Source organism: Sminthopsis crassicaudata, chromosome 3 (assembly GCF_048593235.1).
Source record: "Sminthopsis crassicaudata isolate SCR6 chromosome 3, ASM4859323v1, whole genome shotgun sequence".
In the NCBI taxonomy this organism is placed as follows: Eukaryota; Metazoa; Chordata; class Mammalia; order Dasyuromorphia; family Dasyuridae; genus Sminthopsis; species Sminthopsis crassicaudata.
This window is the reverse complement of record NC_133619.1, coordinates 375504522-375523453: the sequence shown is the minus strand read 5'-3', so window position 1 is coordinate 375523453 and position 18932 is coordinate 375504522. Positions and strand designations below refer to the sequence as shown.

Here is an 18932-nt window from a genome sequence, read left to right as displayed (position 1 = left end):
AAAACAGAAAGATGATTTTAAGCTTTTATTTTCCAAGTTCTGTGATTTCATCTTAAAGTTTTATTGTTGTATTTCAATTCACTTATCTATTTATCCAAAGACACAACTAATTAAGATAAGTAACATACCTGATAAGATGGCACCGAAGGGTAAGGGACAATCACACCTTGAATTTGATTTCCAATATTGTTTTGTTGGCCACTGACTAGATTTTGATTTTGGGATGGTTGGACTGCAACTATCCCTTGGTAGTTTTGCTGCTGCTGGCTGGGCATAACCTGGTAACCTGTAATGATACGACGGATTAAACACTGCTTTAAATTTAAATTCATTATGTATAACATTACATGTCTGTGTCAAATATATTCTCATAAAACAAAAGCATTTAATTAAGACAGTTCAACAGGTGGTAACATTTTCTCAAAATCTCTCTTCTAAATGCCAATAATTTTAAAAGTCCATTGTTAAGTACTTTGTTAAAAGGTAAACATTTTATTTGAAATACTTTGTAATTTTCACCACCATAAGTTAGTGACTAAACACAGATCTCCACTCTCAGAAATTAGATATAGTTCAGTTTTACAGGAGAAAAAAAAAAGATCCTAGATTTCATACAGGATCACTGGCACACAACCTATGGATTGTCTAATGACAGTCAAGGCTGATAAATTGAAGTAGCAAAGAAAAGAAATATCCTTGATTGCTGAAGTGTTGTTTCTGGAAGGAAAGACTGAATTAAGCTTGGAGAAGATGAAGATCTTCTGAAATATTAGAACAGAAAGTAAACAAAACCTTTTAAGTCTTGTTTTTAACCAGGAGGAAAATTCATGTTCACTGCCATACACTTTCTTATTTACCAAAACCTAAAAAGAAAATCTTTTGCATTTTATCAAGTTTTATGTATGCCCTTATTTTTCAGGGGATTTTTCTTCACTGCTATTGTGAAAGTTAAGTCTAAAATATAAATCCTACTTGAGAGAGGTAAAAATAGAGGTGGCCGACAAAGAGCAAATGGTCCCAAATTACAAAGAAAATATAAATTTACAATCTTCTGCAAAGATGAATCTAGAATAGTAGTGCCTAATATGGTTCAACTTTGAAGGATAGACAGAAATCTTATGCCATTTCTCTATCAAGTATCCATTCAGCTATACTGTTAATCCAAGTGTTCTTGTCTTGCTATAGTCCACAAGGCAAGAGGAATCACAAAAATTCTGTATCTCAGATGTTGGTATTCAGAGATAACAGCATCATTGTGTTAGATGGGAAACTTACCACCATCCAATTATGCTGCTCTAGGTTTAAATAATTAAATCAAATACTCAACTGCTCTAAAGCTATTGGAGTTGGGAAAAGGGGAGGGAGAAACAGTCCTAGGAATCAAGTAACAGGTATGTTAATACAAAAGTTAAGCCAAAATATAGTAAACTGAATCATAAATAGATTCTATATAATGAAGATATTTCCATAACAATGTTTTTTGAAATGAATAATTCTGTATAAAAATTGCTTTCTTTGTTTTTATGGATAATAATCCATGTGAAGGGCTAACTTCTATGATCCTATGAAACTGTTTGCATGTTTAGTGAATGTTCTTCCCTTTTTGAATTCATTGTAGAAAATACACCTAGAAGAAAGGAAAGAGAGAAGCAGGCTTTTCCTAACTTTTTTAGGTTCCACAATTATTTTTCAAACTCCTTTCATACTATTCTGTGTCATAAATGTCACAAACCATACATCAACATACTCTTGTGTACACAAAGATTTAAGAGAACAAAGAAAGGAATGGAATGGTGATGGAAAGGGAAAAAGATAATAAAGGTATGCAAGACACTTCCTCATTTCCTCCATGTTACAAATGATATTTTTCCCTACCAACCTTGGGACAATGAAAGCTCAGGCTCAGGAATGTTATTTCAAAGTAAAGTACATATCACAGTCAGAATCCATTGATGTAAAAATGAATCAAATAACAACATGTTAAGATGCTCTGTGGAATTCCCTATAAAACAATTTCAGTTCTATAACAAATTTAAATCAATGCTTTCCCTCCTCAGGTATTTAAAGTACTTTATATTATTTTATCAAGTTATTTAAAACTGTATATGAGAATTAGGTTTAGTTCAAATAATAATTTGCAATGGTAAAGTGAGCCTTGAATTCTCTGCTGCATTTTGATTTCCTCCTCTTATACTATTTTGAACTATTTGGATGTTTTTATTTAAATTTTCACATTTTTAGGTGCGATTTCCTAAACTACAAGGATAGAAATGAATCTCTGTATTCTTCATAGCAATTCACAAATTTATTGTCTTACACACTTTACATGTCTTAAGTATATAGACATTACATGTCTTAACATATTAGAATATGTTGTGAAGGAGATACCTCAATGTCATTATGGTATTCCATAGATAAAATCTAGTTAAGACAACATACCTAAAGGTAACAGCTTTGATATTAAATCATATAATCTAAGCACACAAAAATATATTGAAATTGTATTTGGAAAGAATGTGAGGTTTTTAAAGGTTGGTCTAAGTGTTGAGACTACTTTTTGACCCCCCCCCCTTTTTTTTAATCCCAGTTGATTAGTAAGGTAGATATAAAAAGGTTACAGAGGCCACTGTGTGCAAAGCATAGCATTAAAGGTCTCAAAAGTTAAATTTTAAAAAAAATCATATTATTCATTGGAAAAAGTTGCACAGTTGGTCCTAGTAATGCAGCAAAAATAAGAAATATGAGATGGACAATCCAAAAACTGTTAGCTATACTCAGGACATGATACAAGACCAAGGAAGGTTTCTAGTTTATTGTATTGATTTTTTTTTATGGCAGAATACAGACAAGATGCACATAAGACTGAAATGTGAGAATGAGTCCCCATATGGTGGCAGCTAGGTGGCGCAGTGGATAGAGCACCATCCCTGAATTCAGGAGAGTGAGTCCCCATACAATTAAAGTAGTTAAAAAAATTTGTTTTATGAACCACTTTGGAAGTCTGGTGAAGCTTATTCTCCCTCTTCTCTGAAAAATATTTTGTGGTCTAAATTCAGAACTGAAGGGCATGTTAATTGTTTTTCCAACCTAAGTTGACAGACAACCTGAAATCAATATTTGAATCCAGATCTTTGATTAAAAATCCATGTAGTAGTAGAGGGAGTAAAGCAGTTTAAGGAAATCACTGACCAAATGAAGAAATGAAGATTATTTGCTAGAGACCACTAGACTTTTTTTTTAAAAAAAGTGACCAAAATTATCACTTCAATAAAAATGAGTAATACTATAGCAAAAACTTCTTTCTTTTTAAATAGTCTCTATTTCATGCATGTTTCATGAGAATAATTTTTTTATTCTCCTTCACCCCCCATTGACTGGTGTATTGCTAAGTAATAAGTCCAATACATTTTTAAAGCAAACGATTCCTGAATATTGCATATATTTTTGGTCCAAACCTGTGATTTCTTTGTAGCTCCATAGATTGTCCTTGCAAATCAAAGGGGTACTATTTTAATCCCACAACCATCCCAGAGAGTTTTCCTGTTTGATGTGTGACTGGCCCCTGGCCCTGAACACTTGTTCTGATTTAATAATATGATTAACATGCCAATCTATAAAACACCATTTGTAGCTTTGTAGATTGTTCAAAAATAAGATTCCCTACTTTTAACAGTGACAGATATGATCATGCAGATTTCATGTCTTGGTGATTTTTAAAAAACACCTATTATGGACAGAGGTAGCTGCACCCAGAGAAGAAACACTGGGAGGGGAATGAAAATTGTTAGCACTAACATCTGTCTGCCCAGGTTGCATGTACCTTCGGATTCTAATGTTTATTGTGCAACAAGAAAGTGATATTCGCACACATGTATTGTACCTAGACTATATTGTAACACATGTAAAATGTATGGTATTGCCTGTCGTCAGGGGGAGGGAATAGAGGGAGGGGGGGTAAATTGGAAAAATGAATACAAGGGATAATATTATAAAATATATATATATATATATATAATAAAAAAAAAAAAAATACTATAGTGAAAAAAAAAAAATACTATAGTGGACTAACCTAAATAAGCATTTCCCTAACTGTGTTTTATATGATATAAACAAAAAAAGTATTTCACGAGAAAAAAAAAAAAAAAAAAAAAAAAAAACACCTATTGATATATGTTCAAGTTACATTTCCCCTCGTAGATGACTCCATTTCTCAATGGAAATCCAATTTCACATATCCACACATGTGCTGGATCCATGTGAAGGATATTCTATCTATTCCACTAGTGTGACTGCATGTATTTTGAAGTACTGAAGTAATATGATTAAAAAATGGCATTTATAGGCATTTCACAATTTAGAAACTTCTTTCTTGCTAACTAACAATCTTGGCAGAGAAGTATGATAAAAATGATGATCAGAAACATTAAGGGTCTTGCTCAATGTCACATGACAAGTTCAAGAGGAAGAGATCAGTGCGAGAAGGAATCAGCTATGTTTCTTGTTCTCAGAAATATTTTTAATTTATTCCACAAAGTAAAAGCTATTTGCTATGAGAATTATATTGATACAACTTATAGTAACATTTGCTTTGTGAATCACTGAGATTGTTATTAATAAGCTTGTAGCTACAATTATGGTTCCTGCTAGAAAGGCAGTTGTTATGGTGTCCAGTAATACATCAATATATAAATTAAATCCATTTTGAATCAAACTGCTTATTTTTAACCCTGAAATAAGTCTTTAAGGAGATAAGATTTTAAGTAAACTTTTCTTTTTAAACACAAATTTTGAAGTTAAAGAAATAATTAAGGAAGGGTAGTTATTATTTTCACAGTATTCAAAAAAAAGCAGTTTTCAGACTATATAGTAAAACTGTTAGCAGTGGCGCCTATTATATTATAGTTAAGGTTTTTCAGATAACTGTCCAATCACTACTGTATCTGTAAGCTCAATAATGTAGGTATTCTTTCCACTGAGACAGAGTGCAACCCACCCATGCCTGTCTACACTCTACCAACTCACTACAACAGTACTTATATTATCTCTTAACACTGTATAGATATCATTGGAACATGTGAGTTGATCATGGGTATTTCTTTCCTTTTGCTATAAGACCCACATACCCTGCTTACAGTGCTGCAGTCTGCTTAGATGTAGTTTGTCTGAATCTAATGCCCTTTGAGTGATCCTTGACTTTAATTCTTCTGAGAATGTAATACTCCAAGACATGTAGCCATATGTCACTAGAGGAATACAGGTGTAGAAGACAGGTTTTTGTTTTAGGGAGGTTGGTATCATTAAAAGAATTATGCAGTTTCCCAGAAGGAAATGTAGTCTGTTTTTCTTTTTCAATTTAACTCTAGGATTAGTGTCTATTAGCATTGGCTGTCTAACAGACATATACTAATAGCTGACCTATAGACTGAAGATCATTCTTCCATGTGTTGAACCCCTCATTAAAATGTATGCTCCTTGACAATAGGTATTGCCTTATTTTTTCATTTGTATCTATAATCCTTAGCACAGTGGTTAGTGTATAGTAAAAGCACTTAATAAATGCTTTTTTGTTCATACAAATATATACCAGAGTATGGACAATAGCTGCTCTTCATCTACTTATTTTATTTTATTTTTAAAATTTTTTTTCTGGGGTGATGAGTGGTCAAACTCTTCCATATAGAAGAGTTTTGTTATAGATTTCTCCAAGTTATAGAGATTGAAGTTAATCACAAAATATCATCCAAAAGACAGGAGCAACTATGAATTCTTATTATCTCTAAGAAATTCTTCACCTTGGTTTTGTGTTGGACCTACTCCATAATAGGGGAACCTTTGGGAATTATACATTTTCTTGTTTTATGTTTGCTTGACATAAATAACCAGAGTCAAATCAAGTTATTGCAATTCTACCTTTTCAAGATTCTGACATATGCATGGGATTAGAACTTGCTGGAAAGGAGCATAAAATGCCTTATTGCTCTGCATTAAATCAAAAGCTTAAATTTTTAAGTGAAATGTTATTGATGTCTTCTAGATCATTTTTTGGGCTAATAATAAGGCATAAGATTCCTCCACTTTGCCTCCCTCCCCATTTCTTTGGGATCTTTCCTTCTTTTACATACTTTAAGAACTAATCTCTCAATTTCATTGTGTTGGGCAGTCTCACTGTGCACTTCGTCTAATGCAGTTGTTTTTCTCATCCATTTTCTTTAGAAAACTTTCTCCAAGAGCAACACATCTGGAAATGCAACCTTACAGTCCAATGTATCAGTATCACTATCCTTCAGGGAAAAAAAATGTTTGTTATAAAAATCTTCACAGATCTTTTCCATTTTGGGAGGGGAGGGAAGAAGGGAGGATCTCATGGGAATTATTTTTGTCTCATGCTTATGGGAGGATTATGTTTGGTTGCACAAGTCAAACTGGGAATGCACAAGCTACAATGAGTAACAGATAACATCAGAAAAAATTAACTTGTATCTTAACACACAGGAAATGACTAATAACATGGGAGTCATTCCTGGAATCAGCTCTCTATAGAAAATCAGAATACTGTCTTGAAGGAGAAACAGTCAAAATCGACATAAAACTAGAAGAAAAAAACGAGAAAAAGAGGATGATGTGCACTCAAAACAACTACATTTGGATCAATTTAAATAAGTTATGCTAAAAATGGAAAAATTAATAAGGATACACTAATTTCATGAAGAGAAAAAGGAAACTAACTGCCTTAGTTATCAAATAATTGATCCTCTTGCTCATAAATTTTAATAAAGAAGATTGCTCAATATGCAACAGAAAGAGGTCAAATATGGAAAGACCTCACATGCCACAATATATTTTAAAAAATACTTTTTAATATTAAAGAAATAGAAACACAATAGATGCTTACTCATTGCCCAATAAATCCTGGTAAATGGATACATGAATTCATCAGAGTCAACACTAAGAAATGATTAATAGAAAAAATTCAAAGACATATGAAAAGACTAAAATGAATCAACACAGTATGAAATAATCAGAAACAGGAAAACAAAAATGACAATATAAAATGAAAATTTTTAAAAAATGATTTTTAGGTAATTATTATTACTAAATATGCCCTGGAAAAGAGGTAAGAAATTGAGTCTTCTTTTCCTGCAGAGGTGTGGAATTCTAGTAGTGTAATACTTCATATACCATCGATTATTAAGTTGAGATTCATGAACTTTTTATTAAGTATTTTGGTAAAAGTATTTAATTGTAATTGGTTTTCTTTGTAATTCTGTATTGAAAAGTATTCTGAGAGGGGGTCTATAGGTTTCAGTAGACTGACAAAGAAATTAATGAAACAAAACTGTTCAGGAAGCCCTGGAACATATTCTCAAACTTGGTTGCAGTATGGTTTATTTTTGCAGGCTTTCCCCCCCCCCCACAACCTTTCTAACTCTCACTCCTTTTCAGTTTATTACAGGGGAGAACTTGCTAGGTAGGTGAATAAAGAGGTATCTATTTAAAAATGCAGATGATATAAAAACAAAAAAAGATGAAATTTTTTTTAAATTATGGAGAGTGGGGAAAAAATTGACAATAACATTGGTTTAAAAAAATTTGAAGCAGTAGTTAAAAAAAAAAAAAAAAGTTTAAAGAAAGGTTTGTCACAGACCCAATTAAGCCAAGTTGGCTAAGTATCCAAATCAAAGGGAAAAAGAGTAAAGTAAAAAAAAAAAAAAAAAAGCTGCAAAAGTACAGAGGGAAGGAAGATCCATTGTCAAGGGAGATATTCTCAAGGTCCTGGAAAGAGTGAAAAGGAGAAGAAATAAGAAGCACTGCACAACACTCCAGAGTAGAAAAAATATTTCAAGGTTTAAGAGTCTATAAAAACATGACATGAGCCTACTCATATGTAAAATTTTTTTTTCCTCAACTGTTTTTTCAAGTCAATATTTGGGGACGTTTTTTAAGTGTGATAAACCCAATTTTATAATGCTGACCAAATGCAAAAAAGTATATCTTTGCAGGAGTATGTTTTTAGCCAGGTAACTGGCAAAAATGTTTTCAGGAGTATAAGTTCAGGGTACTCTACTCAAGACAGAGCAAAAACATCCAGGCTTTTTGTTAGATGTCATCAATATTGATATTATTTAACTGTCATTTTCCTTTGTTAATAGACTACACTTCTGAAATATTATACTGTTTCTCTTGGTATAGATGAGCACAATCAATTCTCCAAAGCTGAGAGAACTGCAACAATAGGAATTGATGGCTCAGATGGCTTCCCTGGAGGGCTCCAAAGAATATTCTATTTTTAGATCTATTTCACCTCAACTGAATGACAGCAGCGAAGTAATGAAGTATTCAGCAGAAAAGGATTGGACTGGTTTTTATTTTGGAGATTTAATCTGAAATAACCTCTATCATACATACTTAATAATATTAACAGAAAATAATTTGAAACACACACAAAATTTAAAAAATAAAATTTAGCCAAAAAAGCCCTACATGTGAAGTTGTAGATTCACTAGTCAGGACAATATTTTTAGAAGAATTCTAATTCATTTGTGCAGAAAGATAAGGATAAGGTTATATGAAAGGCAAAATTTTGACCAACTCTTAAGACTTTTTGTTTTGGATATGCATTTCACAATCAGGGAATGTCTACCGAATTGTAAATGATTGTCACTGAATTTATACATACCTTTCATGGGTCCATGGCCTAGCAACTTTTATTTCTAAATTTTTATCACAGACTTAAATTTTCCCTAGCTACCATAAAGAACATAGGCAAACTTAACTACTATGAATTCACTGGGGATTGTTTTGAAGACCCAAATGCTCATACTGTCATTGACTCTGTTACTTTTTTCTCATTCCTCTCTGATAAAAATGTCAAAATACAGGTTACCCCATAAATTATTAGGCAAATATCAGATTATTTCATAGGACAGTTCATCCAGGATGGTTTGGAAATTCTCACCAGATGTCTTTGCTCTAGATTTCAGGTAAAAGACACTTAATGGAAGAAAGAAAAGGGATATGATACAAGGAGAGCTATAATTATAATGTAAAGCCCAAATCTGTGCAAAATAGGTGAAGAGTGGATGTTTAATTCAATAATCCAATGAAAAACAGGGAAAAGCTGTCTAAAGTTACCCTGAAAATTAGTTGATACACCCTAAGCATGGATTGCCTCACCTAAAAAAAAAAACAACAAAAACAAACCAAACAAAAACAAAACACAAGAATTTGGATCAATTCCTCTTTTTAAAAATTCCATTTCTCTACCTCTTTCAGATTAAAGTCTTATACACAAGACTCAACATGCAATAGCTTCTATCAGAAAAGGTACAACCATTAATAGGAAAAAAAAATACTTCATGGTTAAAACCAGAAACTCTTTTTCAGTGTCCTATGAGGGAAGGGAGGATGACTTTGAGTTTTTGTAGCCAATATTCAAACAAAAAGACTTAACACAATTACACTGTACGTTTTGAAGGAACCAAGTCACAATACATTAAAATGTGCTAGGCTGATTTGGTGTGCTGTACTGCAGGACAATTTGCCTAAACAGAATTCTATAGATAGAAGGGAAAGTTGATATTTTCTAATGAATCTGACATAAGACATAAACTTTATTAGGTTAGCTTCAAACCAAACTGAATCAGTCTTGAATTGCCTTCTAAACCTGCCTTGGAAAAGAAATCAAAGCAACAGCTTTCAGGGATTTTAAAAAGCAAATTAAATCAGTGGTAATTAAAATTCAAACATTTGTTTTTTGGACTATGTTGAATTTGATTAAAAGACATTACATGTTAGGAAAATAGCAGAACATGTTAAATTTTAACACAGCATTTAAAAAAGCAATGAAACCTGAGTAAAAAGAAGCCAGGAAGCAGCTGAAAAAGAGACCGGTTCACTGTGAGAAATGTAAACCTCTCAGACAGTGCTACGGCCCCGAATCCAACAGCTCACAAATAAGGCCAATTATTCCATGATATTAAACAAACATGGTTAAATGACAAATTCTTAAAAAATAAGGGTAAAACCAGCTATTGAAAAACAAAACAAAACAAAACAAAAAAAACACCCATGGGATTACACACCTAAACACTGATACTGTAATTATTTCATGGGGAGAATTCTTTTTATTACTTACAGAGCTATATTCTGTGCATCAAATTATAATTTAGTTATTAAAAGGGGCAGATATCACCTTATAGCCAGACTTATAGAAATGGCTTTGTGTAAAACTATATTACAATGATGTACTTTGATTTATGACCAAATATGTTACATCTCATCTACTAAATCAAGAAATACATCATTTACTAGTCCCAATAGACATTACTCTGAAAGGCTTAGAGAAACACAATACCTTCATTGTCTATTTCCAGATCTAACCTTGCTTTGAATGGCTTTAATGTGTAATCTTTTTTTTTTGCTGAGGCAATTAAGGTTAAGTGAATGTGTAATCTTATAATAGGGGGGAAAAAAAAAAAAAAGAAAAGAAAAAATAGCACATTCATTCTCAATATTAAGTTGATATTAATCCCTTTTCTATTTCCATAATAGCCTTGGATGTGCACTCTTACTGAAATAAATATGTATTCAGATGTAAAACATGGCTGGACAAATCTTTTATAATATACTGAGAAGATTCCTGCATTTCAGAGCTGAGGAAAAGCAAAACGGGAAAATAACTAGAAACATGTATTACAACTGATCATATCCAAAGCAGCCTATAGAAAAAGATTTTATTTTTTAGGGCTAAAACAACTACATCATAAGCTTTAAAATATCCTTTATACCATATATACCTGTGTAAACAAAATAAATTCCATATTTATTAATGTTCCCAACATATTGTCTAATACGTAAGCCACTATGAACTTTTTTTATTTAACCAAATTCCCTAAAAGTAACTTGCTTGTCTCCTAGAGATGGAAACAGGCTGTTACTTGTCTTTATATGGGTTGATAATTAGGTGACGGACAATGAAAAAAAAAAAAAAAGTCAGGGATGAATGTACCAAGCTACTTACCATTTTAATCAGACTGTGATGGTGCAGTGTTGGAAAAATCATGTTTTAATAAGTTAAAAATAAACACGAAACATTTTTACATGTGAAAATGGAAATTAATAAAATATTAAAATTCTTACAATTTGCAATAGAAAATTTGCTCATTCTCCAGAATGCAGACTTTTCTAAAAAAGCTCACATACACACATACACAAACACACACGCGTGCGCGCTCTCTCTCTCTCATTTTCCCTTTTTGAAGCTTTACTTGAAAAATGACGATATCAAGTTGAACTGCTCCAATCAAAACAGGTCATGTCTATTATATAGAAGGATAAAGAATTAATACTGTTTGAAAAGAAACTGCCTATTATAGAAATGTATGATTTGGGAAGTGGAACAAGTTTCTTTTTTAGTCAACAAGAAGAAAATACTTTACTGTGCTCTTTCTTATGGATGTTTTGAAAAGGTTGTTTATCCTTCCTATCCAAAATGAATGAAAATTTCATCTACAAATAAAGTATCTCATCTTTAAAATAAAGATGCATATAACTCTTAATTATGTAAACTCTTTTCATGGACAGACAGATATACAAGTTAAGGCAATTGCTCCTGATTATATAGTTAATATGTGTTAAGAAACAGGACTTACACTTAGGTTTTTCTGACTCAAAGGCTGGCTATTCATCCAGTATGGAGAGAAGAGTACTTTTGTCTGGCTATTATAATCACTTCTCGGATTAAAAAAAAATGAATTAAAAACTATACCATCTACAGATTATTTGACTCTCCATCTTTGAATAAAATTTCTACAGCAATACAAAAGTTCCAGAAATCATACATTAAGTAAAAAAAATTAGTTAAGAAGTATAATATCTTAGAATTTGGGGAGTTTCCAAGCATGGAAGAAATGTAAACGACCATTAAGACTAGACCATCTGCCCTGAGTGACTTAAAAAAAATGTATCTAGGCCATCTGGTGATTATAGAACAGGTGAAGGTTTATGAAAAGGTAGGGGTGAGTAAAGATGAAAGAAGAGACACTATCAGAAAATTGCACTTTTCCAAGCAACCTCAAGTAGAGAGGCTCTCTAAAGTGGATTCTGCTGTTTTGTGTGGGCTATATAGTAACTTTAAAAAAATTCCACATGGAACTCAAGAGAAATCAGTTCAATCCTTGATTTCTGTTTGATTGGGGTAAACCACCACAATGTCAAGTTCATCTCTTCAAGTCCCAGAGGTATGTAAAATGTTACTGTTTCTATAATTCTCTAAAGCAAATGACAGTAGAATGCTATAACTGCCCTTAAGAAGCTGGCTGGAATTTTCAATTTAAATAACAAAAGAAGAGCTCCTGTGAGAGGCTAGGTTATTGCTATACATCTTATGGAAAGAGAAACAGGTTGGATTGGGGACAAACCCCATAAAGTATGATCATAAAAATACATAACTTTTCATTTGAAAGTGCAGATGTTTATATCAATTGTTTGAGGAAAAGGAGAAGGTTAAGAAATATTTCCATTTATAGTCTGCATATTTAATAGTGAATTGCCCAATGTTTTCATTTAATATTTTATTTTTCTAATTATATTTAAAAACAAATATTTACATTATTTTTTTTAAATTTTGAGTTCCACATCTGCCCATTTCACTTTCCAAAAAAGGCAAGGTAAGGCAAATGTTTTGAGATTGCACATTGTTTAAAATGATGTCATATCAGAAAGAAAGCTAAAATATAAAAACAAAAAAGTAGCATTGAAGACATAAAAAAAGACATATACTAGGTTGCCTTGGTCTTTCTAAAGGAAGCTGTTGTACAAAGTAGTCCCTGCAATATGAGCTGTTGCATCTGTTTCCATCTCAATCAAAATTCTGACCTTTCCCTGCAATACAAAAAGGAGTTCCACTATACAGATAGCAGGCATTATGCCTTGCTGTTTATTGCATTAATATTCTGCTACTGCAACCCTTTTTAGAATCACTCATGAGGCTCAGAGTGATATTTGATAATTGTATCAAAAAGCCAACTCATGTTATTGGGAGCATGTTTAATTCTTCCCCACAGTCAATTGATCTACTATAAACACTGAAATGTGTTCTACTTCTGAGTTACTGGATGAACCAAGGTTTTTTTTTGGTTTGTTATTTTTGTTTTAGTGGTTGAAATAATCAAAGATGTGGAAAGTAGCAATAATGGCTGAAATTTATGAAATAAATGCCACTAACCTGTCTGCTGAGCAGGCTGTGGCAGTGCCTGGTTTGGCTGTGTGTTATAATGGACGGAAGCAACTGGGCGATACTGATGTTGACTGGAGGGATACTGCCCTGGAGCACAGTAACACGCTGGAATCTAAAGTAGAAACATTTGGAAAAATTACATTTTTGTATTAATATTGTATTCCTTTATTATTGAATACCTGAAGGTTCAAGATGAATGAGCATGATGAACAATATGAAGAAGAAAAACAACTTTTCTTTTTTAATAAATTTTAGAGAAACAATTCTCCAAACTTAAGAAATATTCTTTTACTTCTTACCTTTCCCCACCCCTTTTTTGGCCTTTCTGATGCAAAACCAAAAGCCAAAAAATCCAAGTTAAATGATTTCATCTCTCTCTAAGAACAATTCCAATCAATTCTAGATATCGTCTGAGTTAATATTACCTAACTCTTCAGTAAATTCTTTTAAGGTAAGAAACAATAGAGAGTCTCTATGTTCCCCTCTAGAACTTATATCCTTCACAAAGTTCTGGAGATTCTTTAGTGGGATTCAGCTGAAATGGCTGCTGGTTTGAAAAAAAAAAAAAAAAAAAAAAAAAAAAAAAAGCTTCATGAAACTAGTGTAGAGTAGATTCATCTTTGCATGACCAGTTTTATGGTTATGACTGTCAGAAGTGATGTCAAGCATTCTGCCAAGTACTTAGGATACAAACAGACAAACAGCCCTAGCTCTAAAAGAACTCACATGCTGAGGAAGGCAGCACATAAAAAAGAAAGCATCTGTGGAGTGGCCAGGAAAATCTTGAAGGCTTATGGACTCAACAGCAAGGTAGATGGCAACCCCTCAGGGGATATGACATAAAGCCAATGTTTAAATTCCCCTTGATAATCTGTCTATATATGAAATAAGCAAGGAAGGAAAAACCACATATAAAATCTTTTCTCATTCATAGTAATTCTGAGGTTAAATAAGTTAAAATTAGTTTCAAATAGTTTAAATCAACAAATTTGGTCAAATGTCCTTTTTTTTTTTTAAACCACAGATAGATATATATATATACATATGATTATGAAGTAATAATCAAGGAATCAATCTCTACTTTCTCATTTCATAAACACACACACATATATACATATGTATATAAATTAATATATATATCAATAAAGAGATTGATATATGTTCCATAATACACATAGGACAAAGAGATTGATTCATGTATCTTTTATTATATCTATACAAAGTAAAGAGATTGATATATAATTGAACAAATTAGTCAATTAATAGAGAGGGGTTCTTAACCTTTTTTTCTTCACCAAAGGCCTATTTAGCACTCTGGAAAAGTCTATGGACCTTTTCTCAGAATAGCATAAATGCATAAGAAATAATACATAAGACTATAGAGGTAAACAATTAAATTGAAAAATTATCAATTATACTTTTTAGAAACCAAGTCTATTCTGAAGTTATCCTGAGATCAGTTCATTCCTTACAAAAGAATGTTTACTCCAAGAATGCTGTCTTTCTCTCTGGAATGTCTTTTTTTTTTTTGCTTTTCTATAAAATAATAAGCTAATGTCTTAACTCCATTTTAGAAAATTTCTATATGATTTATAATATATTTGGCTTAAGTAAACTATTATTTATTTTTTGCATGATAGTTGGTGAGAAAAAAAACAAACTTGTACCTGAGGCGTGGACTGCTGTACATATCCCTGTTGTTGGAGCATTTGCTGGTTTACAGGATGACCAGAGGCAGAATAGCCAGTAGTAGGGATTGGTTGGGCAGGTGGGAGGGGTGGTGCTGGAGGTGGGGCTGGTGCCATAATATATCCAGACTGCTGTGATGGCTGAAGAACAACAGTAGACTGGAACATAGTGGCATGAGGGTCAGGAGCATCAGCAGATGGCTGGCGGACAAGACTCATATGGCTAAACTGGGATCCAAGGTTGTCCTGCTATAGGGAAGACATTAAAACACGTTAAAATAATCATATACAAGATGATAATATTAAAGAAATACTAAATACCTTTTTTTTGAGGAATTAAGGTTATTATATGAACATTTTATAACAAATAAAGCATGCTCCCATCCAGTGATTATATACAAGTACAATACTGGAAAAATGAAAGGAAAAGTCTAAGACAGGATGAAAATAATTTAGTAGTTAAAAAAAAAAAAAAGATTTTGGAAATCAATGGAAATTAAAACAAATGCAGAAAACAAAAGTCTTTTAAATATTTGAAATTAAAGAAAACTTTTTCAACTGCAGACCTAAATAAAGCCCTACCAGTAAAACAAAGGATTATGATACTGATTTACAATTTAAATTATACTGGCATTTAGAAAAAGGACTTCAAAGGACAGGGAAGGGCATGAATTAATTTTTTTAAAGTTAAAATCCATGTATATAAATTTCCTTTTTAACACCTTGTTGCAAGCTTTCACAGCAAAAGAAAGATATGGCTAAAAGTCTTTGCAACTAATAATTTTCAAGATAAACAGAAACTATGTATTTTACTGAATGAAAGACTTAAAGATTAAAACAGTCATACTTGTTGCCTTGGAAAAGAAGTGAAATGCACAAATGTGGGCCCAACCTGCCAAGGCAGACTGTGGTAATAGTAATATTTCCATTACTGAAATCAACTTTGAAAATAAGTTGATACTAAATAGATGACTTTAAAAACATTAAGTTGAAGCTGAAATAATCAAAAGATAAAAATCATGAACTATATAGTTGGGACAAATGGAGGACTAGCAAGGTAAATTTTATGTTTAAAAACAGAATAATTTTGATTGTGGGAAATGTTATACTCAGTGCATTGTTGGTAGACCAATGAATTAGTTCAGCTGTTGTGGAAAATAATTTGGAACTATATTAATGTAATTACCTAAAACATTTTTTGAATGCTTCTTAGGATTCTTTCCAGAGTTTTTCTATATTCTTTGTAAAAGCCTAAATGGTTTTAGCAAATCATTGCTTGAGAGTGGATCAGATAAAAAAAAATAATAATAATAAAAGTGGAGACAAGTGTAATAAAATAAGCCAGGTGCTTAAGCTGGGCAATATCTGCTTTGGGGAAAAAATGTGTAATCATTAAAGTAATGAAAATGACTTAGTTAAGTGACTAACAAATTTGACTATGAAGAAAATTTTATGTGAGGAATCCTAAAAATATTCTGAACAATGATAGCATTTTACAGAATAAGTAGATAGGCTCCTAAAGTACCTTACAGGGTCAGCTAATATGTACAGCTATTAATTCAGATAGGTTGACTTAAAAAAAAAAGTCTCTAAAATTGTCATTCATATCTTATACATCTAGAAGTACCTATCTGTGGTTTAATTTGGGTGGGTTGATGCTTCTCAGGACAATGTACCACAGATACATTGGCTATAGTTATTCTGAATATTTGCTATCAACAACACAAAAGAGGGCATTGGAGATACCGAAGTCTCAAACCAGAAGAAACCCAAAATTTCAATAGCAAAATAAGATTTTCTTGCCACAATTGGGAATAAAATCAAATAAGATCCAATGTCTGGGAGGAAATAATTTGAAAAGTGTTTTTTTTAATGAGAAGGCTGAAAAAGATTAGATTGAAAGTAATCAGTGATAAAGTGATTAATATTATATTTTAAATATTTAAATTTTGGTCTATAAGGGATATGGAAATTACTAACAGCCTAAAGCTTGCATATGTATCTGTTAGTCTTTAAAAATTAAGATGGCACCTTTGTTTTATGCTAATAACACACACAAAAAAAAACATACACTGGCGTTCATCACACATTCACCCACAAAAAGAATGTAGGAGGTGAGTAGAAGATATAATACCACAGTATATTGCTGGGTAGGTGAGACTGGCAGGAGCGGGGATGGGTAAGGGACTGTAGAGTACTGAACAGGCTGTGAAGAAGACTGCAGAGGCCGAGTTGGCTGAAGAAGTAACAGGTTTACAAAAAGGGTTAATGTCAGAGTAAAATAAATGCATAAAATGGAAAGTTACAGTCTTTTACAATAATTTAAAATAATTACAACTTTTCAAATCACTACTGACATAACAAAGAAGTCTTTTAAAATAAAATACTAAATGAAGAATGCTATCCCAATAAAAACTTCAGAGACCAATATACGACCTTTCTAAAGTCTTTATACTTATTATAGAACTAGTATTTTTTAATCAAAATACCAACACTCTCAGTTCATTTTATTCAATAAGCAATAGAAGTTTAAATGAAATAGTTAACTTAGTAACTTTAGTTTCTATTTTTTAAACATCATTTTTGGTTTCAGAATTAAGAGAAAAATTACTTATTCTTAATCCTTACTCTGTGAAAGGGGCTTCTAAGCAAGCTACACAATTTGAAAAAAATTATAGCTCCCACTCTGAACCCAAAATTGGTGAAAACTCTTTAATAGCTTGGGAAAAAGCTCCTGTTATGGCATGACTTTGTATTCTAAAGCAGCTATGATTTTAAGTGTTAGTCACTTTCATATAAAAAAATGTAATGTGACATGTAATAGGGAAAAAAAAAAAAAAAAAACCACAATTATATAAATTGTGAGATAAATCCTCACCATTTCCCAATGCATATGGAGCATCTTCAAAGAATACTATATTTTCAATTTGCCCCATCTTACATTTAACCTGTATTTCTCTTGAAAGCAATACCAATCATTCTATCCAATTTACAAATTATAAAATTAGACTAAGGCAAGTTAAATAACATGGAAAAGACTAAGTTCAAGGAGCTTCATTTCTAGTTTTGTACTCTTTCCATAAGAATAAGAATACCAGTTAAAAACCCTACTTTTAGTTGAAAAGTGTGTACATGGAATCTTTCTCCTCTGACAGACACATCTCCAAAGATAATGCTTAAAAGAAATTTACAATTTATAAGTTTAAGAAAAAAAATGAAGAGAACCAGTTAAAAAAAAGGTTATCTCAAAATGAGCATAATCAATAAAAAAACAAGAAATAAATGGGTGGAAAGTATTTTTTGCCACAAAACAATACACTAAGAATATGTAAACAAATACAACCTCTTTCTACCACTCCAAACTCAACAAACTATTAAGTAGGTTCTCAAAATCAATTTTCAATTAAAATGAAAGACCGAACTTAAGAGGCTAGCTATGGAGGTACAACCAGAACATCAACACTTTGCTGAAATATCTGAAGAACAGTACTTGGCTGTCTTACAAATTTCCAAGATGGAAAAAAAAAGGGACAACAATATGTCTCAAATTGAATTAATTGCCTTATTTCTAATTAAAAGACAATTAAAGAGATCTTAACATTCATTTAGGCATAACTTTTCTCTAGGTATCCTGACCTACCATATTACTACCAGATGAAAAGAAATGGTGTTAAAAAAAATGATGATTAAAAAAATAAAAAGAGCCTGTACAAATGCGTTGTGTGGTAGGGAACAAGATTAAAAGTCTCATGGGGAAACTGAGAACTTCAACTCAGTTTCTTCAAACAGCTTAATATATTGAATTATAGTAGCAAACTGCTTACTTGCGCTTTCAAACAGCTATATCTTTGTTATGTTTTCCTCTCCCTTGCTGGCACTGTGAAACAGGGGTTAAATATTTGTTGGGGAGACTGATGAAAAAAAATACCATTAATTTATATTTTTAAATTTGCAAGTATTTAGCTGAGGAGCCCTGAAAGTTTTAAAGTCTGGTTCTCTTTAGAGTA

General features: G+C 31.9%; 1 protein-coding gene across 19 annotated transcripts in view; it reads right to left on the bottom strand.

Annotated features, from left to right (window-relative positions):
- The window catches only part of R3HDM1 (R3H domain containing 1), a 92195-nt gene that overhangs the window by 30072 nt on the left and 43191 nt on the right, over nucleotides 1-18932 (bottom strand). For 10 of the 19 annotated variants that reach the window (XM_074301904.1, XM_074301919.1, XM_074301909.1 and 7 more), the window contains 4 exons: nucleotides 17060-17161; nucleotides 14905-15174; nucleotides 13226-13349; nucleotides 129-286 (listed from right to left, as the gene is read on the bottom strand). In XM_074301904.1, the coding sequence (XP_074158005.1) occupies nucleotides 129-286; nucleotides 13226-13349; nucleotides 14905-15174; nucleotides 17060-17161 (654 nt within the window). The remainder of the gene's footprint in view (nucleotides 1-128; nucleotides 287-13225; nucleotides 13350-14904; nucleotides 15175-17059; nucleotides 17162-18932) is intronic. The other 9 variants (XM_074301907.1, XM_074301915.1, XM_074301916.1 and 6 more) reach the window with 3 other exon arrangements.